Here is a 26,356-nt window from a genome sequence, read left to right on the forward strand (position 1 = left end):
TATAGACACAGAAATCTGACACATTCCAAAACCAATCATTAATATGCCTCGTACAGGCCACTGTGAAATATCTTATGTTCATTAATCCCAATCTCCCACACCTCTTTGGCTTACATAGTATTGAAATAGGCAGACGAGCCCTCTTCCCCTGCCATAGAAATGTCGGGTCTTTTTGTCAAGGCTCATTCATTAAAGAACTGTGTTCCATTTTTAAAGGCCCGTGGTGCTGTTTTTTTTTTTTTTTTTTGTGCAGACATTTTCTCATTATATTAAAAAAAAATTTTTTTAAATATATTATTTCTATGTTTTGTATTCTATGTAGACCCCTGACGCAGGTGCTAGTCACCGAAACACGGCCCGTGTCGGGTCTTTTTGTCAAGGCTCATTCATTAAAGAACTGTGTTCCATTTTTAAAGGCCCGTGGTGCTGTTTTTTTTGTTTGGACTTTAGCTTGTACTTTGTTCCCTCTCTTTTGTTATATAGAAATGTCTGCAACATTTTATGTAAAGCATGTTCATCTTTCACACGTAAATACAAAGGGAGCATCTGAAAAATATATAACCATTTCGGGACTAGGATCATATTATACAATGCTATGCACCCCACTAAAGAAAGAGGATATTCACGCCACAAGGAAAGAGTCTGCCTTATAGATGACCACAAAGGCCGTATATTATATGCATATAGGTCCGATAGGTTGGCTGGGATGAGGACCCACAGATACCTAAATCCACTATTTGTCAAACTAAACGGGATTGTCCATCCCCATGTGTCAGACAGTGTGGTCGGGAAAGCTAGGGCCATTGACTTCGCCATGTTAAGTTTAAACCCGGAGAAGGTCCCATAAGCTGAGATTAAGGAGACTATTTGTGGAATAGACACTTTAGGATTAGTGAGGGTCAAAAGCAGATCATCCGCAAAGGCCATAACTTTAATCAAAGACTCAGTCGCCCTCAGTGTACAAAACAAAAGTTCAAGAGTGATAACAAACAACAAAGGGGAGAGAGGGCACCCCTGCCTCGTGCCATGGAGAATGGGAAACCGTTGCATCTGAAACCCATTAACCAGCAAGACCGCTCTAGGCTCTGCATATAAGGCCATTACTGCATTGAGAAACCACCCCGAAACCCCTAAATAAGAAAGGGTAACAAACAAAAACTGCCAATGCACTCTTATCAAATGCGCATTCCGCGTCTAGACTGACGGCCACCAGGGGAACCCCCTTCCCCTGGCAATGTATGATAGTAAGCAATAGCTTACGCACATTGAGTACTGACTGACGCCCCTTAACAAATCCAACCTAATCTGTGTGGATATACTTAGGCAATCCCTCGACTATCCTATTGGCCAAAACATTGGCCAATATTTTTATGTCCACATTGAGGAGCGAAATGGGGCGAAACATCCCCAGTAACTCTCTGGGGCGGCCTGGTTTAGGTATCAAGCAGATCAAAGCTAAGTTTTCATTATCAGGGAACCTCTGTGACTCAATAACCTCATCCAAATAGTCCGTTAGCGGACCAAGTAACTGAGGCTGCATCATTTTGTAAAACTCTCCCGTATAACCATCGGGACCCAGGGCCGAATTAAGTTTAAGGCTCTTAATCACACTCTGTACCTCTTTAACTGCAAGCGGCCTGTTAAGTGCAGCACTGAAGTCCTCTGTGAACCGACAAATCCCCGAACGCTCTAAATAAGCATGGATGGATGCTGCAGCGCCTGTGGGTTCCTCCGGAAAAGCGTTTAACTCCTGAAAATGGGCCTCAAAGACCTCTGCAATTTCTTTTGTCTGTGAAGTGATACAGACTTTTGTTGAACACAACATTGATGTGTTAGCCAGGCAAGATAATGCCTTCGGAAGAGAAGTGATACAGCCTGCTGGTGTTTTGATGGCTGGTATATACCGGGGCCCCTCTCACGCTTTCACCACCTCTGCCAGCAGCTTCCCTGCTTTATTCCCATATTGGAAAAATTTCCATTGCATACGCAAAAGCGATCGAGAGGCGTGTTCATGGATGCGCGCGTTTAGGGCCACCCGCGTGGCTTGTAATATATCAAAAGTCTGCAAGGAAGGGCGTGCTATAAAAGAGCGCTTTCCTGCACATAGTTTCCGCTCTAAAGTGACTATGTCTTGCGCTAAGCGCTTTTTGCAAGCACTCACATACGCAATAATATGCCCTCTTATCACTGCCTTTCCGGTAGGCCAAAAAAGCTTGGGATCTTCAGCGTGCTGCCCATTCCTTAGTTGAACTCAACATTGACGTGTTAGCCAGGCAAGATAATGCCTTCGGAAGAGAAGTGGTGGAGGGGGCTTTGTCTTCCTACTCCTTCCACGAGTCTGCTCCTAGAAAGGCTGTGTCCCTCTCCACAAGGACTCCTGGAAGTCTTTGTTCGGAATTGGGAGTCCCTTCTGCCCGTCCCTGTCCTGCCCAAGAAGATTGGCACGATGTATTGGATCCACAGCACACCTGGATTTGATAAGCCCCAGTTGCCTCATCATTCCATGGTGGTGGAATTTGCCCTTAAAAGAGCCAGGAGTTCTAGAGACTATGTATTAGTGCCCCTAGGCAGAGAAGCTAGGACTTTGGACTCCTTTGGGAGGAAGATGTTCCAGGCCTCAATCCTCGTGTCCTGTATACAATCTTACCAGTTCTTTACGAGCGTGTACTTGCGGGACTCGGTGCACAAGTTGCTAGACTTGGCTGACTCTCTCACCGGAGCGGGCTGAGTTGGTGTGCTAGTTGGCCAAACAGCAGAAGGCATGTTGTAAGTTCTTGACCAGTGGTGCCTATGACATTTTTAACATGGCATCCAGGATCTCTGTCCAGAATATAGCAATGCATAGGCTCTTATGGCTGCATGTTTCTGACTTGGACCCATCGGTTCAGTAGAGGTTGGTGGATGCCTTATACTGGGGGGGGGGGGGGGGAACAACTTTTTTAGAGAGAAGGTTGAGGAGGTCACTGACCAAATCAAGAGACACATCTTTTCTTTCTCCTCTGGGTGCCATCTGCATCAACCTCCTCATCTAGGAGGTCTTTTGGCAAGTCAAGGAGGAGTGCCTGCTACTCTGAGATGTAGGTATGTCGCCTCCTCTTGCCAGCATGCTCAGGCTCAACCCCAGTTCGCTTGTTCTTGTCAACAGTGTGCACCTAAGGCCCCTGCTGCTCTCCAGTCTAAGCAAGGGATGACCTTTTCATTGGCTCCAGCTGAGCATTAGCCACTGTTGAAGTGTCTGTACTAGATGACTTGCCGGGTGTAGGGGGAGGCTGAAATTTTTCCATGAAAGGTGGCTCCTTATAACTTCCGACTGGTGGTTTCTCCAATTAGTCCGGCTTGGATATGCCCTAAATTGGTGTCTGAAACCTCCAAATTGCCCACCGAGAGCTCATTACTTCAACTCTCAGCATGAGCAGGTACTTGCAGAGCAACTCTTTGCCCCTTAGAAGGCCCATGCAGTTGAGCACGTTCCACCAGGGGAGGAAGGGTGGGGATTCTATTCCAGGTACTTCTTTGTGCAAAAGAAAGCAGAGGGGATGCGTCCCATCCTAGTCCTAAAGGCCCTGAACAAATTCCTGGTCAAAGAAAAGTTTCAAGATGGTTTCCTTGGGCACCGTTCTATCCATGATTCAAGAAAATGATTGGCTATGCTCTCTGTACTTAAAGGATGCATATACTCAGATCCCAATACTTCCAGCCCACCACAAGTATCTACGATTTTGGCTGGGAACACATCACTTTCAGTACTGTGTGTTGCCTTTTGGCCTTGTGTCAGCTGCTAGGGTTTTTACCAAGTGTCCTGCGGTAGTTGCAGTGTCGCTACTTAGACTTGGAGTCTATGTGTTCCCTTATCTCAACGATTGACTGATGAAGAGCACGTCAGAGGATTGTGCTCGGGAGTCCATGCTATTCAAGTGCTAGAGCTACTAGGATTCATTTTAACTACCTTAAGTCCCATCTTTGTCCTACTCAGCAACTGGAATTAATTGGAGCCCTGCTCAGTACACAGAAGCTTCCAGCCTTTTTCCTGGAGTTGAAAGCAGACACTCTAGTTGCACTGGCTGCTCAAGTACACAGTGGTTGCCAAAAATCAAGCAGCATATTGGCAATTATCAGGAAAGGAATAGGGAATAGAATAGAGTATCATAATGTCTTTGTATTGCTTCATGATGAGCCTGCACTTTGTGTGCAATTCTGGTTTACGCATCTCAAAAAAAGATATATCAGAATTTGAAAAAGATATAGAGAAGGGTAACCAAAATGATTAAGGGGATGGAACTTCTCTCATATGAGGAAAGGCTTGAAGAGTTTGGGGTTCTTCAGCTTGAAGAAGAGATGGAGTACAAAGATTAGGGGACACACCATGAAGTTACATAGTACATAGGAGAAAATGTTTTTTTGTTTTTTTTTTTAACTTATCATATGGTTAAGCTCTGGAACTCGTTGGTGGAGGATGTGGTAAAAGCAGTTTGTTTAGCTGCATTTAAAAAAAGATTTGGCCTTGGAGATAGTCTATAAACCATTATTAAGATAGATGCAGAGAAAGCCATTGTATTGAATCTTGCTGTCACTTAGATTTGTGCAAGGTACTTGTGACCTAGGTTAGAAACAGGATACTGGGCTAGATGGACTTTTGCTCTGACCCAGTATGGCAACTCTTATATTGTAGACATTTTATTGTAAGCTGCTGAAAATAGTACTAGATGTTTAGGGTAAATGCACAGTGTAAATATATTCTTGTTCACAGGTTTCAAAATGCTGTAATGGTTCAGCAAAATGAGTTTATGCTCTAAAGATCAAGGACAATCAATACATTAAAATTTGGAGCAGATATATTTATTTTATTTTTCATTTATTAGGATTTATTTACCACCTTTTTGAAGGAATTCACTCAAGACGGTGTACAGTAAGAATAAATCAAACGTGAGCAATAGACAATTACAGCAGTAAAAATATTCAAATAATACATAATATGGCATAGTGTACTAACAATGTCAACACAATACATAATAGAATATTTTAATTGACAGTGTAGGGTATAAGCAAAGATGGAACATATAGGTAGGTAAGAAGAGTTAGAAAATAAGGTGACTAAGTTGCGCATGACATCAGAATGATGGTTAACATATAGATAGGCAAGAGAATGAGAGGAGTTAGAAAGTAAGGTGACTAGCTTAAAGAAAGGTGCACATGATGTCAGAGCGATGGTTAAATACTATCTCAGCTAGGGTAGGAGTGGATAAGCGTGTATCACTAATTTAGCTGTCAGCTATTCCATTGTTTTTAGATTTGATCGAGTTATGGACAGTGTTATTTCCAGTTGTTCATTTGCTTTATCATTGTAGTAGGTTAACTTGTTTTTTTCTGGAGCAAAAACACCTTTCACAGAAAGATAAAGATAATTTTGCTCCTTCTGTTAAAGAATCTACAATAACAAGTAAATGTTCATATCGGGGTAGGGGTGGAGGGGATCAACAGTGGTATACAAGCTCAGAAATCCATGTGAATATGAATATTTTAGACTTTTTTATAGCTTGATCATTGAAAAAGATGGGCTTGCCAAGGGAATCTCTGAACTTGCTCTGGAAATAAGCTATATTTTGTTTTGGGGGGGGAGCAGGAGGGGTAGGTTGAGGGATAATAGTTTGTAATTGATATGGTTGTCTTCTATTGTGTTGTTGAAGAAAAATTGTTGAATGTGTGTTGGTTTTGTCAAGCACAAAAGTGTTAATAAAAACAATCTCAAGTGGGTCACATTCTGAAGTCACATGGGCCGTATCTGGCTTACAAGGCTGCACACTAGGTGCCCCTGATTTACATATGTATTTTACCTCCAAATATTCAGGAATTTTATCCAAATGCATTGAAATTTACCCATGACTAGGACAATTTTACATATATTTTATTATAGCATCGTCTTCTCTACTCTCTTGAATAAAAATAATTTTAATTCTTAAAAGTTTTGAACTTGTTTTACTGAATACATAAAACATGGGTGGGAAGTTAAGGGTGAAAAATATTTAAATGTGTTAATTTCCTGTGTTCATTTTTCATGTTAACTAAATTGGTGTGTGTTTTTGAACAGCGATGTCCATGGAGCTTCAAGTTCCAAAGGTCCGGGAAACATTCCATTACAAGACCAGCACTTGGCACTTGCAATACTTTTGGAGTTGGCAGTGCAAAGGGGTACACTAAGGTGAGGAACATGTTCATTTTTGTCTTTTTTTGACCTAGTAATGTAGTAAGTGACTGCAGATAAACACCAGCATGCCCATCTAGCCTTCATTAAGGTGGGTTGAGTTGTAACTGCCTCTCTGCAAAAGTTTTTTTAACTTTTGCTTTGATTTGAAAACTGCTTTGTTTATGGATTCCATCCTCTTCCTTTATATCTCAGACTTTTTTGGTCGGGGCATACCTAATGGGATGATTCTCGCATACATGGCAGCCGCAAACATTTGGTCTGACACAGTATAGCAGTTCTTATAATTTAAATGTAAACATACTCTTATGTCCACAAAACCCTCTCCCCCACTAGCAGGTGCAAATCAGAGCTAGGAAATTTCTTCATGGGAGTAACGCTACAAGAAAATATTCTGATTCTCATGTCATCTGAGTAACAGCGGCATAAATCTCTTCACTACCAGGCACAAAAAAAATTAAACTGGGAACCTCAAGGAGTCAAACTAGGCATCGTTGCAACACTGGACCATCATTGTATCCATTAGACCAAACCTTAGCCAGCGATGAAATGCAAATGGTGTTTAAAAGCTAGAGAGGAGACTTTGTTTTATCTGGTCAGGATAATAGTTCTCTCTGAACTATTTTCCTGTGTTCCAGTATCAGTACAGCAGGACTCCTTCTGCCTCTTAGCATACCAAGATTCTCAGGGTGGCTGTTAGTGCTTGCTGAGGCTTCACAAGTAATCTTCTCATTATCCCTTTCTTAGTGGCCAGCTAATTCTGTTCCATAAGTACTGACTGTTCATTGTTCTGTCTCAGGTCTTACTGTGAGCATTTTTCACATCATCTGAAAAAATGTGTCCTGTCTACTCTTGACAGGAGATGCTCATCCTTTTTTCTACTTCTTAATGAGTAACTAATCTCAGCTCTATTATATCCAGCTGTGGTGCTCCCCATATTTTGTTTTCTGTTCTTAAGCTGCAGACAATGGGAGATTTTGCTCTGAAGCTCACAGGCTTGATACTTTTAAATGGAGTGAGTTCCAAGGGCATTTCTTGAGCATGGGGTACATGCTTTTTAATTCATGACAGCAAGCATCTGATGGGAGTGGCTCTGCCACCTCTGAGACCTTTCATCAGTTTGCATTGCCCGACTGGCTAGTCTATTCTTCAGTCACTTTGATGACAGCTCCTATTTTCTAATCTCCATTCAGGCTGTGGTAGCAAAGGAGAACCTAGGGCAAGTCACAAGCAAGCTTCTCTGTTGTGTATTCTTATCCACTTATGGTGAAGGACTCTCCAGGTGATGCTCTTCTACCAGATGTAACCCAGGTTGCAGTTGTTTCTGGAAGCATTGAGAAAAGTAGGTAGCCTTCTCCCTCCCTCCTACCCTGGAAAATATTAGTATCGTTCATTGCAGCTAAGTTGGAGTTCAGTGATTTGCCTGACGCGTTGTTTCTTCACTCCTGGACCTATAAATCTGGTCTATCTGCAGTCTCGTGGTGCCTTACTGCATAAGACTGTGTCCTTGATTCAGCATTCTAGGTTCATGTATCAATATGGTGAGAATTCATCACATGGTAGATCATCACCCTGATACTTTATCAAATGACACTTCATCACTTCTTGTGTTTTAGTCTGTAAACGGCTTTTGCTGTGCAAAGTCAGTTTTAAGCGGTATAGTAAATTTGAAATAAAGATTACACTATATAAAAGCCTGGCCATTTTGAGAAAATCTTATGTGAGGCTAAAAGTGCTCTACTGTAAAGTTGATCTCTATTAGTCTTGTGTAAGATTTTTTCAGAGAGGCCAGATAAAGTGTTATGTTTTTTTTTTTCTTGTGCCAGTTGGTGTTTCATATTCTCATACGTTTGTTATGTTCTCTACTGTGAGTCGTTATATGTTGTGGTGATGAAAAGTCATGGTGATGAAGTGTCACCAAACCGATGTACCGACCTTGAAGCTCCCATTTGGTTGATCATGACTTTATGATTCCAGTCTCTAGATTGGAATGCTTACAATCAGGTTTGTGTGTCAACAAGGGGCTTGCTCCAGGCTCATAATATTCTGATCCATTATTATGCTCTCATTTTTTGTAGTTTGTCTTCTGCTTCGGGTCTTCAGCTTTCTTTTCTACTGTAGAGCATTGAGGGCATTTTCTTGCAGAGACCTTACTTCAGAGCTATAGGTCATTAGATAAAGACATATGAGAAACATATTTTTCTTTTCTCAGTGGTGCTCAGTGCCATATTACAGAATCTTCAAGCAATAAATTCAGAATACAGCTGTAAGATTGCTGAGCAGTAGTAAATCTTTTATACCCCTCACCTGTTCTCTGTGGTCTCCAGCAGCATTCCATGCCAAGAAAGATGTGTTTACTTCCTGGAAACCTAACCCTGAAAGAGTGCACTGGCTTATGTAATCACTTCCAGTTTGGTAGTATATAAGGAAGTTCCTGACTCCCATCCAGTGCCTTTACAACAGGCTTCCTAGAGTTGTCTAGGCTGCAGCCTTGTTCCAGTTTGTCTGTTCCTGCCATTGTCTTATTCTAGCCTTGTTCCTGCCTTGCTCCAGCCTTGCCTGGACATCTCGCCCGCCACTAGTTGGATAGCATCAGCTTGGCTCACCCTGAGTCGTGACAAAATCCTTTAAACATATTGTACCACTTTTGCAAGAACATCATTGGCTTCCTGTTGCACCACGATGAAAGTACAAGATTTTGATTTTGGCCCATCAAGCCTATTATACTGGTATTCCCAGTTTATCCTCATTCATTGGTTATGCCATATCAACCAACTCAGATTTTGAGGTTGTCAGAATCTAATAAATTAATAATACTTTCTCATAAGAAAATATTGCTCAGTTCATCTAGGCACTCTGCCTTTAGTTGTGTAGCCCCAACTTGTTGGAACTGTCCCACTCACTCTTAGATTAGAACCCTCTTATAAGAAATTTAAGAAAGGATTGAAAACTTGGTTATTTTAGCAATTTAATTTGAACTTCTATTTAGAATTTTAGGAATACATAATCTTTACAAGTATTGGAGTTTATTATCATTTTTGTGTTCTGGTTAAACAGAGTTTATGGAAATTATTGTTGTGTAACTTACTTCCCCTCCCTTCATTTCACTTGTTTGTTCTTGGGGTTTTTTTTTTTTTTTTTGGCTGTGTTCTGGTTATTTAACCACTTTGGTTTTTATTTGAAAGGTGGTATAACAAATGCACAAATAAATCCTGTTTTGTTTTTGCACTTGCTGTCTCCTGCTTTTATGATTAAGGATCTTTGATACTTTCCCATATCTAAGAGGATCCTATTCCTCTAGTATTTCTTCACTGTCCTACTAATCTATTGGTTTTCAGAAACGTGTGGTGGACACACTTAATTTTATTCCCAATACGAGTATGATGTTCTTTGTTAGCATTCGCACCTTCCTGCTATTTAGGTTACATTTTCTTTGGCCACAGGCTTGAAGTCTCGCCCTATTTGAGAACTGCCTTGGTACATCCCACAAGTTCTGAATGTCTGATGTGAATGCTAGTGAAAGGAAAAACTGTCTTACGTGATAATTGTTCTTTCCTTTAGTCCTGCCAGACCAGTCCAGAAACATTCCCTATTGTAATAGTACTGAAAATGTTTCCATTGTGGTTTGTTCTCCTATTTCTTATCACCTCACGGTCCATCTGCTTTTATTTTGAAATTCCACTGCCTTATGTCCTCAGCTTGTCAGACAGCTTCTGATCCAGTTGAAGATCTGTGAAGTCAGTAGAGTACCACGGTACCTTCTTGGTGCAGATAATGTCTCTGTGACATTTGACATGGTGTAAGCATGAGCTTGATATCGTGGTAATTTGAAATACTGAACATTCTAATGCTGTACAGTGTTTTTAAGGGACAAATCACAGAGAGCTACTTTTTCTCTGACTATCCACTGGTCTATGTATGTAGCCTACAGGTTCTGGACTGGTCTGATAGTACCAAAGGAAAGAACGTGATCAGGTAAGACTCTATTTCTCTATACCACTACTTACCCACCTAGTCCCTTATCACTTTGAGACCACATAGATATGTCCGAGTCTGCGAATGGAAGAAGAGGAAATGTACATTTTATGTATTCTTTTCAACTTATCTTTGGTGCCACTTCATTGGAACTATATAACACTGGAATGGGTCACTAGGGATTATAATGTGTTCAGATTGGACTAATGAGTATTGATTAACAGTGCGGAAGGAAAAGGCAGCTTTTCTTCCTTTCAATCACTCTCTTCTCTTTAGCTTACTGAAGATGTTCTTTAAATAAACTCAGTTTGTTGATATGAAATGCTTTTCTTTTAGTCAGATACTATCTGCTGTTATATTGCTGCTTCAGCTTTGGGACAATGGAACAAGAGAAACAGATAACGAGAGATCAGCACAGGGAACCAGTGCACCAATTTTACCTTTGCTACAAAGGTTTCAAAATATACGCTGTGATAAAGACATTACCAACCAAGAAGAAGACATTCAGGTACACTTAAGTAATAGAACAGCAAGAGGTATATTGTATTTGATAAATTTGTGGCTATCAGTATGCAGTGTCTTCTCAAAATATGACAACTGACAGGATTCATACTTTATCCCTATAACCAGAGGTTCGCTAAATAATATCATCTTGGCATTCATTATTTCAAATTAAACATTAAATAAGTGGTGAGACCAATTAGAAAATAAAATTTCCCTTTTGGATTACTTTAGCTCTGCTACCATTCAAATATCTGCACTTCTATACTTTGTATTTGCCTATAGGTCTTACAGGGAAATTTCTGTTGAAATCAGCAACACTGCATAAAATATTTATTTTCAGATATTTGATATACCGCAAATTGAGCCTATGTTCTTTATTATACTACCTATATTATTGACTCACCTGCTGTTTGTTTTCTGTGCTTGTTTAGAAGTACCTGTGTAATAAAGAAAACGTGATTTGACCCAAGGCTGCAGGTGTCCTCATTTTAATCTTAGATGTTTATGCAAAACTAAGCTGAATGGCATGTAATTTTAGTACAATAAATATGGGTAGTGGATGACGATGGGCAGTATGGTTTCATGATCAATTAATACGTTACAAGGTGGCAAATAACAGAAAATACATTCTAGATTTTCTTTTGGGACATTTAGGTGTTAGAAAATCTCAGGGGTTTGGTTAGCATAAAATTTATGCAGCAATGTGGTATAGATTTTGAGGATTTTGTTTATATATCGATATTACTCTGAATTGTAATAATGATTGCAATATTTTAAATCTAGATGCTCTCCTGCCCGCTGAGCCCCAACGAGAGTTTTTTAAGATACCTTGCCTTGCCTCAAGACAATGAGCTAGCCATTGATCTACGACAAACTGCTGTAGTGATTATGGCTCACTTAGACCGACTGGCCACACCCTGTATGCCTCCACAATGTAGTTCTCCTACATCTCAAAAGGTATTCAGATATGTTTTATTTAAAATGCTGAACATTAGTTAATTCCAGAATTACGTGAGTTAAACAGGTATTCAGAGAAGCTGATAGATCACATTGGTTTCATAAATATCAGTATACACTGTATAGCCTTAATCAACTCTTTTCGACCCCTCAAGGAGATGAGTTTATGACATAAGTAATAAAGCAGAGACTTTTATTTGTAATTTTGCATGCTGTGAGAATTATCAGTCTGTGTAATTAACATTTTCTTGAGAGGTTTGTAGTCTAGTGTTACCTTATCTTAGAAAAGACATTTTAACTGTTGACTGTTACCAGCATCTCTGTCTTTACTTTCTTTTTAGTGCCTTTTGGCATTGCTGGTCTACTAGGGGGACGCATGCTCCTCCTGTAGTCTGTTGGAAAATGCTGTTCATTTTATTCGTTTATTATCTATTTATTTATTTATTTTTAGTGTTGATGAAAAAGCAAAAATGACTAGGGTTGTTATCCAGCAGTTTACTTTCTCCAATTTGGGGGACAGTCTGCTGAGGGAAGCACACTTATTTTTATTTTTTTCAATTTAGAGGCCCTCTTAGCTGCGCTAAAAAGAAGCCTGCACTATGACAAGCGCATGGGTTTCCTTCATGCCGAGGCCACTTTTAGCACGGCTGTGAAATGGCCACATTTTCCATTTTTGCAATAGTGGCCACACGCTAATTTTCACATTAGGTCATCATCTATGGTGACAATGAGGTGCTGCCAAACTGTATTGTCTATATGATAGGATCTGAACTAGGCAAGTACTATACCACAGATAATTGTTTCTGTCAGGCGTTGTAGCATGATATTGTGTGCACAGTGTCAAAAGCAGCTGAGAAATCCAGCAGTACTAACACCAAAGCGAATCTCTTGTTTCTGTGAAGACCATCTAGTATGTAAACAACAGTGGCATAGCCAGAATGCAATTTTTGGGTGGGCCAGTGGGTAGGTTGGGAGGGCAGGCATGCATTTTTTCTTCCTTTCTTCCCACCCCCCACCACCCACCACCATGAACTTTAAAAGTTAAATACTTTAGCTGGTGAAGATCCCTAGCCCACCAACCAATGTTTAGAAAAAGCACAGCAGTCAAAGGCAGTTCTCCAAGCCACATACACCAGCATCACAGGCATGCTCAGTTCTCATGCATGAACTGAATATGCATGAGAACTGAGTATGCCCATGGTGCTGGTATTATCAGTTTAGAGCATCACGGCTGACTGCCATGTTTTTCTGACATCTGGTTCGACGGACTGCAGATGTCTTCAGTCGGTGTGGGGGCTTGGAGATCTTCATCAGCAACATAAACGTCAGCATTATTGTGAAGTAATACAAAACTGAACAAAAATTCACTTAAGACCTAGAACAAAGCTACCATTCTGGCATAACCCAGAACTCACATAACAAGGACCATACCTAGGGAAAGGAAACACCATAAATATGCAGTGGGATCTAGAACATCAGTACACCTATTAGGAAAAGTGAACAAGGCAGATTACCACATATCTTTACACAAAAATGCTATGCTAGCATCAATCACTCACACAAAACACAGGACAGACCCTCACCAAATACAAACTAGGTAACCATAAATTAATAGAGACAAAATTCAACTGAAACCCCCGAATAAACTAGACTTGAATGCAGAACACCACCAGAAATTCTCCTTGTACTAGTATATGTCAGGGCCAGCACTTTGAGGGCGAGGGGAGAGTGGGTACCAGGGCAATTGCATTAATAAAGTCTGTATTTTGTGCTCATTTTTCTATACTGTTCTATACAATATAGTAATACATGGCCAATTTCAGTGAGGTTATCTTGTTTCCTGATGGGTTCATCTTAACTGTTGTTATAATCTGCCTTGGGAAGCCTGGTGTTTATAAAGAAGGAGTATACTGAAATTAAATGGAATTAAAATTAAACTTTCCTTTCATTTGGGCACATAAAATCACATCTTCAACTCATCTCTTTTGTACAAATTGATTATTCTGTTTTGAGCATGTTTCAGGGACAAGTGGTTTTCATAAGTCAAAATAATAAATATTTTCTTTCATGCAGATCTCTCATTTGTTTAAACATAACTACATGGGCTATAAGCCCCTAATGCAGTCTATTGGTTTTCTTATATTTTGTTCTTGTGATGACATATACTGTGCCAAAACTGGAAATACAGTGAGACAGAATAATAGATTTGTTCCCCTTTGGTTAATTTTAAACAAGAAGCTAAGAAATGATTTACTCTGGTCTTACAAGAACATCCCATCAAACTATGCATCACCTTTTGGAAAACATAAATATTATTCAGCTCCAACTATTCTACTGCTGCTTTTCCCTTAGGCATCATTATTCCCAGTACTCATCTATTAACAAACACAGAGCCAGACAAAGCTTCCCCCCCACCCCCCCACACACAAAAATAATATATATATATGCCTTTTACAACTGAACAGATGTGAAGAAGAAATAAATATATACCATAGACCTGGAAAATGCTGGCACAGTTAGACTGACTCTGGACTTCTGTATTCAATATCTTCTCTTTTAAATAGTAGTAATAAACAATATTAAGTGCATTTTTATAACATACCATTGCATTCCGCAAAACAAAAGTAGTAAGTTCCCACAAACCATCTTTCTCTTTTGATCTAGGCACAGGAAAAAAATACTTTAAATTCTCCCAGGTTTCAAACTAATTCATGTTTAATATGCAATATAAATGTCATAAATAAGTAAATACATAAATAGATAGGAATTCTGAATATTGAGCACCTGATTCTCATAACATGATGTATTTTTTGGTGACCCTTTACCAGGAGAAAAAAAAACCTGTGCACGAATATAACACATGCTAGGGTGTCCTTATAACCACTTACTACTCTACCTATGAAGTTATTATAGTTCCTCTATGTGCATCCATATGCTGTATAAGCTGGCAAGCTTGATAGTATAAGCGAGATTAAATAAAAATGCTACTTACCAACAATAAAGAACGACAACGTGGATGCAGCAGCTCATAGGTTTACTTGCTTTGAGTGTATGGGGTCATGGTTGCGCGGCGGAGGGAAAACAGAGTTGAACCTCTGTGGCTTCAACTTTTTCACATCCTGCTGTCTCCTGTTCTCAACCTAACCTCCTTGTCCCAACCATGTCATCCAGATAGCTGACGGTTCTGCAGCGTCTTCCCACCCTCGCAGAAACTGGAAGTCTTGTGTCTTAGAGGGCAGGGTGCTGCAGAGCTGTCAGCAAAACATGGTTGGGGTTGAGAGGTCCTGCGTTGTATTTGTAAGGACGTCGTTGCTGCAGTTCCTTGAATCTAGACCTTGAGACTGCAACAGCTGTGGAAGAGGGAGCAGTTCAGGAGGGAGTGTCTCACGGTCTGCTAAAAACTGGCAGATGCCTGTTCTTTATTTTTTCGGGCGCTGTTGCTGGGTGGCCTGGGACAAAAGTGGGGTCCACCCATGGCTACGCTCCTGGCATATGAGTGTGTCTTCATTCCTTATCCAAGTCTGAATGCAGGTTGGCATGGATTTAGCCACTTTCTCTTCTAGCTAATTGTTGAGCTGAACGTGTATTGTTTGTTCTGCAAGTTTTTATAGAAATGGGATGTTAGATATTGGCAAAAAAATTTAAAGCTTGTCCTTGTCAAGGTGATGGTTCTTTAACAGAGGGTGTACCACTGTCCTTTTGTAATGTTGTTGGTAGTTGCTAAATAGAGAGTGGTTCGTCTTCTCTCGTAGCCACTTGTTGGGGTGATAACTGATACACTACTCAGATTTTACCTTTAATTTAGTCATCAGATTCATGAAAGCACTCAACCATGCCAAAAGTCAAGAGATTCTCCTTTTTCATCAACCTCCATGGTTAGGCTAACCTTACTCCTGATGCAGTAAGGGTTTAGTACAAAAAAATCCACAGTAAAAACATTGTGCTGAAGGTGGTTGGTATATCAATCACAAGCAAACCTGCCAAATCTGGAATTGCTTTTTTGTTGTTGTTGTTGTTTTTTAAATCTAAAATTCAGGCACAAACAAAAAATACTGTAGTTTAAAATCTTTGCGTCAAATCAGGGCTTAATTAAAGATACTATGTGGGAGTTGCAAGGTCATTTCAAAGGGCTCTCTTATGGGCAGATGATCGAAAGCCCCGCGCTGTTCCAAACAGCGCTCTAAAAATAGCGCTGGAACAGCATGGGGCTTTACCGCCCTATGATCAGAGATAACATGCAAATTTATGTGCGCTGTTATCTCTGATCATAAAGTGCGGGAGGATTGTGCCTGTGCATGTGCTCAATCACAGTTCTCCCGCACTTGTTTGACAGGACTGGGCTGCATACCCCTGATATATTGGATCCTTAGCATGACAAAACCACTGAAGCTGGATCTGTTAAAATCAGGTTTCCTCTCATCACGTTTTTACAGCCCTGAAGCGTTCTCCTTCCGGCACCGGCAATTCAGAGAGTCAGCCTTCTTTCCAGCGTCGGGGCCTCTCATCAGGCGCGTCCCACCTCTGCGGAAAACAGGACCCCGACACTGGCAGAAGGCTGACTATCTGAATCGCCGGTGCCGGAGGGAGAACGCTTCAGGGCACTGAAAATGACCACGCGGACTGTAGAGAGGCTGCGGGCGAAACGCGAAAGCTGTAAGACTGGGGGTGGGGGGTTGGAGAAGGGAGAAAGAGTTGCCCAAGGAGGCTTTAATAGACAGGAGTGGAAGTGAGCCTATGTAGTCCATTGTAAGCAAGGAAGCCGGTTTGGTTAATCTGTTTCCTCCCCCCTGTGATGTGCTATGCTCTTCATTTATATAGTAGGATTCTCCGAGGACAAGCAGGCTGCTTGTTCTCACTGATGGGTGACGTCCACGGCAGCCCCTCCAATCGGAAACTTCACTAGCAAAGTCCTTTGCTAGCCCTCGCGCGCCCGCGCGCACCGCGCATGCGCGGCCGTCTTCCCGCCCGAAACCGGCTCGAGCCGGCCAGTCTTCTTTTGTCCGCACTCGGTACGGTCGTGTTTTCGCCGTGTCGAGCCCCGGAAAGTCGACCTCGCGCGTCCAATTTGTTTTGAACGTGTTTTTTCCTTCGGGAAAGCTTTGTCCTAGTCGGGAAGTGCTCCGGAAACCCCTCGCCGGGTTTCGTGTAAATCCTCCCCGTACTTCTAGCTTTTTTGCCCCGGTAAGTTTTCTTTCGTCGTCGGGGTAGGCCTCTTTTCGGCCTCGGTCGAGATTTTTTCTCCCTCTAAATTTTGGTGCTCCGAATTTCGCCATTTCGGCTTTTGATTTGGCCGGCGTGATTTTTCCGCCCATGACATCGAAGCCTTCCAGCGGCTTCAAGAAGTGCACCCAGTGCGCCCGGGTTATCTCGCTCACTGATCGACACTCGTCGTGTCTTCAGTGTCTGGGGGCCGAGCACCGCCCTCAGAACTGTAGTCTGTGTTCCCTGCTTCAAAGGCGGACTCAGGTAGCGAGACTAGCCCAGTGGAACGTGTTGTTCTCGGGCTCTTCGTCGGCATCGGCACCGGGATCTTCGAGTGCATCGACGTCGTCAGCGTCCAGACCATCTTCCTCGGCCGCCCCTGCATCGAGTGCATCGAGGCATCGGGCCTCTGCATCGGCGCCGAGACATCGGATAGCTGCATCGACGTCGGTGGTACCAGGACCTCGTCTGCTGATGTCGTCGGACGGTGGTGCATCGGGTGGAGTGCAGGTGAGGGCTGTCCATTCCCCTGCTGGTGGCGGTGAGCCCTCGGGTGGGTCTCCTCCTGCCCCGAGGGCTCCTGCGGTACAGCCCCCCCGAGATCGACCTTCTTCAGTCTCGGCCCCGAGGAAGCGACGGGTGGATTCGACGTCCTCCTCGTCGGTGCCGGGGAGCTCCGGTGACATGCTTCGGAAGAAATCGAAGAAGCATCGACACCGGTCTCCTCCCCGTGTCGGCACCGAGAGCTCTGGGTCGCCGAGGGATTCGGCACCCAGCAGGCATCGGCACCGAGAGGACCGCTCACCCTCTGTTCAGGAGGTGTCGATGCGCTCCGCTCTGGACAGCCCGGAACAGCCTCCACGCCCGGAACAGGTTCTGACGTCGACGCCTGCATCGACCTCTCAGCCTTTCTCCGCAGCCACTCTAAACGAGAGCCTCCGGGCCGTTCTCCCAGAGATTCTGGGAGAGCTGTTGCGCCCTACCCCTCCGGTACCGGCGGTGCTTGCGCCTCCGGTACCGTCGAGCGTGGCGCCGGCTGGCCCATCGCCCAGGTTGAGGTCCCCGACGTCGGTACCGCGTGCGGTGCCGACCGCGGCCACCTCCCAGGAAGGCTCCCCGACTACGTCGGCGGAGGGAGCTTCGCCGATGCGGGCCAGGGAGTCTACCTCTCGACGCCCCCATCGTGGACGTGGCTCCACAGAGTCGAGCAGGGCGAGGTTGCAGACACAGGTCCGTGAACTTGTGTCTGACACCGAGGGTGAGGCCTCGTGGGAGGAAGAGGAAGATCCCAGATATTTCTCTGACGAGGAGTCTGAGGGTCTTCCGTCTGATCCCACTCCCTCTCCTGAGAGACAGCTTTCTCCTCCCGAGAGTCTGTCTTTTGCCTCCTTTGTCCGGGAGATGTCTACGGCCATCCCCTTCCCGGTGGTTGTGGAGGACGAGCCCAGGGCTGAAATGTTTGAGCTCCTGGACTATCCTTCTCCACCTAAGGAAGCGTCCACTGTTCCCTTGCACCATGTCCTGAAAAAGACATTGCTTGCGAACTGGACCAAGCCATTAAGTAATCCCCACATCCCCAAGAAGATTGAGTCCCAGTACCGGATCCATGGGGACCCAGAGCTGATGCGCACGCAGTTGCCTCATGATTCTGGAGTTGTGGATCTGGCCCTAAAGAAGGCTAAGAGTTCTAGGGAACATGCTTCGGCGCCCCCGGGCAAAGACGCTAGAACCTTAGACTCCTTTGGGAGGAAGGCCTACCATTCCTCTATGCTCGTGTCCAAGATCCAGTCTTACCAGCTCTACACGAGCATCCACATGCGGAACAATGTGCGGCAGTTGGCGGGCTTGGTTGATGCTCTTCCCCCTGAGCAAGCCAAGCCTTTTCAGGAGGTGGTCAGGCAGCTGAAGGCGTGCAGAAAATTCCTGGCCAGAGGAGTTTATGACACTTTTGATGTTGCGTCCAGGGCCGCTGCTCAAGGTGTGGTGATGCGCAGGCTCTCATGGCTGCGTGCCGCCGACATGGAGAATAGACTCCAGCAGCGGATTGCGGACTCGCCTTGCCGTGCGGACAACATTTTTGGCGAAAAAGTCGAACAGGTGGTAGAGTCTCTCCACCAGCGGGACACCGCATTCGACAAGTTCGCCCGCCGGCAGCCTTCAGCTTCTACCTCTACAGGTAGACGATTTTTCGGGGGAAGGAAGACTGTTCCCTATACTTCTGGCAAGCGTAGGTACAATCCTCCTTCCCGACAGCCTGTGGCCCAGGCTAAGCCCCAGCGCGCTCGCTCTCGTCAGCAGCGTGCGCCTCAGCAAGGCCCCGCGGCTCCCCAGCAAAAGCAAGGGGCGAGCTTTTGACTGGCTCCAGCAGAGCATAGCCGACATCCAAGTGTCCGTGCCGGGCGACCTGCCAGTCGGGGGGAGGTTGAAAGCTTTTCACCAAAGGTGGCCTCTCATAACCTCCGATCAGTGGGTTCTGCAAATAGTCCGGCAGGGATACACCCTCAATTTGGCCTCAAAACCTCCAAATTGTCCACCGGGAGCTCAATCTTACAGCTTCCAGCACAAGAAGGTACTTGCAGAGGAACTCTCCGCCCTTCTCAGCGCCAATGCGGTCGAGCCCGTGCCATCCGGGCAAGAAGGGCTGGGATTCTATTCCAGGTACTTCCTTGTGGAAAAGAAAACAGGGGGGATGCGTCCCATCCTAGACCTAAGGGCCCTGAACAAATATCTCGTAAAAGAAAAGTTCAGGATGCTTTCCCTGGGCACCCTTCTCCCCATGATTCAGCAAAACGATTGGCTATGCTCTCTGGACTTGAAGGATGCCTACACACACATCCCGATACTGCCAGCTCACAGACAGTATCTGCGATTTCAGCTGGGCACACGCCACTTCCAGTACTGTGTGCTACCCTTTGGGCTCGCCTCTGCGCCCAGGGTGTTCACAAAGTGCCTAGCTGTGGTAGCAGCGGCGCTTCGCAGGCTGGGGGTGCACGTGTTCCCATATCTCGACGATTGGCTGGTGAAGAACACATCCGAGGCAGGAGCCCTGCAGTCCATGCAGATGACTATTCGCCTCCTGGAGCTACTGGGGTTTGTGATAAATTACCCAAAGTCCCATCTTCTCCCAGTGCAGAAACTCGAATTCATCGGAGCCCTGCTGGATTCTCGGACGGCTCGCGCCTATCTCCCAGAGGCGAGGGCCAACAACTTGTTGTCCCTCGTCTCGCGGGTGCGAGCGTCCCAGCAGATCACAGCTCGGCAGATGTTGAGATTGCTGGGCCACATGGCCTCCACAGTTCATGTGACTCCCATGGCCCGCCTTCACATGAGATCTGCTCAATGGACCCTAGCCTCCCAGTGGTATCAGGCCGCTGGGGGTCTAGAGGACGTGATCCACCTGTCCACGAGTTTTCTCGAATCCCTGTATTGGTGGACGATTTGCTCCAATTTGACTCTGGGACGTCCCTTCCAAATTCCTCAGCCACAAAAAGTGCTGACCACGGATGCGTCCCTCCTGGGATGGGGAGCTCATGTCGATGGGCTTCACACCCAAGGAAGGTGGTCCCTCCAAGAAAGCGATCTACAGATCAATCTTCTGGAGTTGCGAGCGATCTGGAACGCTCTGAAGGCTTTCAGAGATCGGCTGTCCCACCAAATTATCCAAATTCAGACAGACAATCAGGTTGCCATGTACTATGTCAACAAGCAGGGGGGCACCGGATCTCGCCCCCTGTGTCAGGAAGCCGTCAGCATGTGGCTCTGGGCTCGCCGTCAAGGCATGGTGCTCCGAGCCACATATCTGGCAGGCGTAAACAACAGTCTGGCCGACAGGTTGAGCAGGATTATGCAACCTCACGAGTGGTCGCTCAATTCCCGTGTGATGCGGCAGATCTTCCAGGCGTGGGGCACCCCCCTGGTGGATCTCTTCGCATCTCAAGTGAACCACAAGGTCCCTCAGTTCTGTTCCAGGCTTCAGGCCCACGGCAGACTGGCATCGGATGCCTTCCTCCTGGACTGGGGGGAGGGCCTGTTGTATGCTTATCCTCCCATTCCTCTGGTGGGGAAGACTTTGTTGAAACTCAAGCAAGACCGAGGCACCATGATTCTGATTGCTCCCTTTTGGCCGCGTCAGATCTGGTTCCCTCTTCTTCTGGAGTTATCCTCCGAAGAACCGTGGAGATTGGAGTGTTTTCCGACCCTCATCTCGCAGGACGAAGGGGCTCTTCTGCATCCCAACCTCCAGTCCCTGGCTCTCACGGCCTGGATGTTGAGGGCGTAGACTTTGCCTCTTTGGGTCTGCCAGAGGGTGTCTCCCGCATCTTGCTTGCTTCCAGGAAAGACTCCACTAAGAGAAGTTACTTCTTTCATTGGAGGAGGTTTGCCGTCTGGTGTGACAGCAAGGCCCTAGATCCTCGCTCTTGTCCTACACAGACCCTGCTTGAATACCTTCTGCACTTGTCTGAGTCTGGTCTGAAGACCAACTCCGTAAGGGTTCACCTTAGTGCAATCAGTGCATACCATTACCAAGTGGAAGGTAAGCCGATCTCAGGACAGCCTTTAGTTGTTCGCTTCATGAGAGGTTTGCTTTTGTCAAAGCCCCCTGTCAAGCCTCCTACAGTGTCATGGGATCTCAATGTCGTTCTCACCCAGCTGATGAAACCTCCTTTCGAGCCACTGAATTCCTGCCATCCGAAGTACTTGATCTGGAAGGTCATTTTCTTGGTGGCAGTTACCTCGGCTCGTAGAGTCAGTGAGCTTCAGGCCCTGGTAGCCCAGGCCCCTTACACCAAATTTCATCACAACAGAGTAGTCCTCCGCACTCACCCTAAGTTTCTGCCAAAGGTTGTGTCGGAGTTCCATCTGAACCAGTCAATTGTCTTGCCAACATTCTTTCCCCGTCCTCATTCCTGCCCTGCTGAACGTCAGTCAGCTGCACACATTGGACTGCAAGAGAGCATTGGCCTTCTATCTGGAGCGGACACAGCCCCACAGACAGTCCGCCCAATTGTTTGTTTCTTTTGATCCCAACAAGAGGGGAGTGGCTGTAGGGAAACGCACCATATCCAATTGGCTAGCAGATTGCATTTCCTTCACTTACGCCCAGGCTGGGCTGGCTCTTGAGGGTCATGTCACGGCTCATAATGTTAGAGCCATGGCTGCGTCGGTAGCCCACTTGAAGTCAGCCACCATGGAGGAAATTTGCAAAGCTGCGACGTGGTCATCTGTCCACACATTCACATCTCATTACTGCCTGCAGCAGGATACCCGACGTGACAGTCGGTTCGGGCAGTCAGTTCTTCAGAACCTGTTTGGGCTTTAGGATCCAACTCCACCCCCCGAGGGCCCTGTTTGTTCTGTTCCAGGCTACACTCTCAGTTAGTTGGTAAATTTTTTAGGTCAATCTCAGTTATGTCCTCGCCGTTGCGAGGCCCAATTGACCAATGTTGTTGTTTTGAGTGAGCCTGGGGGCTAGGGATACCCCATCAGTGAGAACAAGCAGCCTGCTTGTCCTCGGAGAAAGCGAATGCTACATACCTGTAGAAGGTATTCTCCGAGGACAGCAGGCTGATTGTTCTCACAAACCCGCCCGCCTCCCCTTTGGAGTTGTGTCTTCCCTTGAAGTGTATTGTCTTGCTACATACTGGACTGGCCGGCTCGAGCCGGTTTCGGGCGGGAAGACGGCCGCGCATGCGCGGTGCGCGAGGGCTAGCAAAGGACTTTGCTAGTGAAGTTTCCGATTGGAGGGGCTGCCGTGGACGTCACCCATCAGTGAGAACAATCAGCCTGCTGTCCTCGGAGAATACCTTCTACAGGTATGTAGCATTCGCTTTACCCGCCCTTGACGTCATCACGTTTTGACGTGAGGGCGGGGCAGAGAGAGATGGTGAGTCAGTTACACACTTACGAACTTACGAACCCTTCACTGAAGCCACGGAGTCAGCTTCAGAACGTCGAGAGTGCTTTTTATTATATTAGATATGTAAAGGCCACTCATAAGTAGATTTCATGATACCTTTATTTTTCATGCAGCTTTCTTGTTTACCTTATTTTGAGTGTAGATTACTAGATGTATTATATAATAAAAACAGCTGGCAAATTTTCAAATTAAGGAGTAATTTGTAAATATTAGATATGTTGTAAGGATAAACTGGAGTGTTTATTGGTTTGTTTTCTATTTCCTTGTAGGGGTCTCTTCAAGAAGTCATAGGTTGGGGTTTACTGGGATGGAAATATCATGCTAATGTAATTGGCCCAGTGCAGTGTGAAGGAATTGCTAACCTAGGGGTGTTACAAATCGCCTGCGCAGAGAAGTGCTTTCTTGTCTTAACTAGAAATGGACGAGTTTACATGCAAGTCTACAGCAGTGATACACTGGTAAGTGCTGATTTGTTAAGTGCTATATTGTTTGTATTTTTAGTTTACTAAGTAGTGAAAATAATTCCCTGAGTGGTGATTTTGGAGTTAATGCAGATTAATTCAGTACAAGGTACACATCTGGTTCACATAATGCTTGCTTTTTGTTTGCACTTGAGGTAAGTCTCTAATTGACTGAGAAACTTGCAAGTGACATCCAGCAGCAACACTCACTGCTTAGGGCAGAAGTCTGTGGCCTCTGCAGGAATGTTCAGGGCTTGGGCACTAAAGTACAAGAAAGACTAAGTTAAATTGGTTAGATACAATGAACCTTCGTATCCTGGCCTCCCTCACCATCCAACTCTGCCCCTGCATGTTCCTCAAGTATCTTAAGTCCATGTCACCCCTACTGGTATGAGACACCAACCTCTGATCTTCCCTGGCTTCTATTAGGAGGACAAGCATCTCTCTGTGGTGGCTCAAGGTGGAAGTGTCTGTGGGACAATTCTCATCTCCTCAGCAATTTCTGTACTACAGTATGAGTCTGCAGGTACCTCCCCCAATGTGTTGCCAGGGCAGGGGAAGAAAATAGGGCATTGGAGGGATACTTTGGGTTCGCACCGAGAAGTTGAGTATTATGAGGACATTTAAAACACCTCTTCGTGTAATCACTTAGGCTCACACTCCATGTCTACTGTCTAGCCTCTAGAGCAGTGCTTCTCAACCTGGTCCTTGGGGCACACCCAGCCAGTTGGGTTTTCAGGATATCCATAATGAATACACATGAGATAGATTTGCATACACTGCCTGCTTGGTGTACAGACCTGTCTTATGCATATTCATTGTGGATATCCTGACCTGACTGGTTGGATATGCCCCGAGGACTGGGTTGAGAAGCACTGCTTTAGAGATTGGACTCGTCTGAGAGTAAAGGAGCTCTTTGCAGAGATACAACCTTCAACTATTCAATTATTTATGGCGATTCCCCGGTCTACATGTCAGACCTTATTGACTTAACACCCAGGAATACCAAAAGATCTTCACACACATTCCTAAATCTTCACTTCCCCAGTTGCAAAGGACTAAAATATAAATTAACACATGCATCCAGTTTTTCCTACATAGGAACGCAGCTTTGGAATGCATTACCACTCAGTGTGAAAAAATGAGTGACTTAATCAACTTTCGGAAATCACTGAAGACCTATCTCTTCAATAAAACATACCACAACGATCCATCATTTGAACTCTAGTGCATTACTGCTTTAACTGTTATTATATCTTTGATCTCGTTATACCTAATGCTTTATTCCACTATGTTACTCATGTTCTTATGTAATTATTAATTGTTATCTTTACTCTTCTGTGGCAATAGCCAGGGCGAAACATTGTAAGCCACATTGAGCCTGCAAATAGGTGGGAAAATGTGGGATGCAAATGCAATAAATAAATAAATAAATAAACTAACTGAAAGATAGTCAGACCTGGCACTCCGTGCAAAAGGTTGGATAGCCCCTGTTTTCAGTGCTCGGTTGCTGTCTGTATTGGTGAGTTGTTTAGTATTTAAAGTTAAAGTTCTAAAAGAATAGGGATACTTAATCTAATACAAAGTCTCAGGGTTATTAGGAAGTTTCTTGCTGTTATTTTCTTAGCTTAACAACCTATAAATCAGATTAAGTTTACAGAGGTTGGGTGGTAAACACTAACAGAAAGCTTTTAATCTAGGTTGTTGAATAACTGATTTAAAACAGGATCAGTTTAATCTACAATCTTTGTTCAGGGTAAGAAAAAAGCCTACTAAAATGGAAAAAATATCAAACCGGTATATAAATAAGTTGTTGTTTGGGGCTTTTTTTTCAGGTGCCACAAATGGTTCACCAGCTTAGCGCCAAGAACATTGTGAAAATTGCAGCACATTCAGATGGACAACACTATCTGGCCTTGGCATCAACTGGAGAGGTTTTCTCCTGGGGCTGTGGTGATGGCGGAAGATTAGGCCATGGAGATACAGTGTATGTGTAAATTTCCTTTATTATAATATCCACCTGATTTTTTTTTAATGATAATGCAAACGTAAGCCATGTATATGTACACATTTAACCATGTTCAGTAGAGGTGGTGTGGGGAAAGTCTGAGTAGTGTTTTCATTTAAAAACACAAAAAAGTACCTAGAGCCTTCAAAAACAGTTCAAGTCCTTTGCGTCTTTGATGTACAAGATTGATCTATGCTGTAGAATAATTCTTGTACATCAGTTGGGTCATTGATGTACAAGATTGATCTACGCTGTAGAATAAAAGGACTTGTCCCATTTTTGAAGGCTCTTGGTACTTTTTTTGTGCTTTGAATCGTATTCTGTGCTTTGAACCTTCTCTGTGTTGTTCTGTAGCGTTTTCATTTATGCACATTTTTTTTACATTTTTCCAGTAATGTTGGTAAAGACTGTTCCGGGTCCATTATGTGAACCAGAATTTTGTCTGTAAAAGCAGATATCTTGAAAAATTTCCCCCTCTCCCCTAGTATGTATGCCTTGGACCTCTGGGTTTCCTAAAATGTCTCTAAGTGGTCTAGAATGTACCTCTTGCTATTTCAAAAAACTCAGGATATCCCACTGACTCCTATTTCAGCTATCAGTAAATAGTATAAGGCCTGGACTGCTGACAAAAAAGGATCCCTGTAAGACCATAGATTCATAACACTTCATGCTTAAACTGCTAATTAACTCTGTTGAATGTCTGTCTTCACTTCTTCACTCAATGTCGGTTATCTCTGCACCTCATTTCTCTTTTTTTTTTTATTTTTTAATTATTATTATAAGCTGCTCAGACATTATTTGACAGGTAGGGTATAAACCCTTAATAAACTTAAAGCTTGAACCAGGTCTTTCTCCCATATAGCGTGTAAAGCGCACAAATTATTACATTTTTTATCAATTAAGGCATTTTTAAACATGAGAGTTGACACGGCCCGATTTGAGAGAAGAAATTACAGATAAAAGGGAGGTCTAAACCATCTTAGTTAAGGTAGGTAATTGCAACAAGGCATAGCGAAGTTGAAATCACTGAAATTAATGGGAATTCGGTAAAGATCCAGCAAAGACGCGATGAAGAGATCTAATTCCACACTTGATCCATTCTGCCCGAATATAGGTTGCTTATCAACAGTAAC

At 44.2% G+C, this 26,356-nt stretch overlaps 1 protein-coding gene across 1 annotated transcript in view; it reads left to right on the forward strand.

The window, feature by feature from the left end:
* The window catches only part of HERC2 (HECT and RLD domain containing E3 ubiquitin protein ligase 2), a 921,269-nt gene that overhangs the window by 93,975 nt on the left and 800,938 nt on the right, over positions 1–26,356 (forward strand). Inside the window, 5 exon segments of the mRNA XM_030201308.1 lie at positions 6,086–6,196; positions 10,511–10,682; positions 11,462–11,635; positions 23,024–23,212; positions 25,051–25,202. Coding sequence (XP_030057168.1) covers positions 6,086–6,196; positions 10,511–10,682; positions 11,462–11,635; positions 23,024–23,212; positions 25,051–25,202 — 798 coding nt within the window.

Source organism: Microcaecilia unicolor, chromosome 4 (assembly GCF_901765095.1).
Source record: "Microcaecilia unicolor chromosome 4, aMicUni1.1, whole genome shotgun sequence".
Classification (NCBI taxonomy): Eukaryota; Metazoa; Chordata; class Amphibia; order Gymnophiona; family Siphonopidae; genus Microcaecilia; species Microcaecilia unicolor.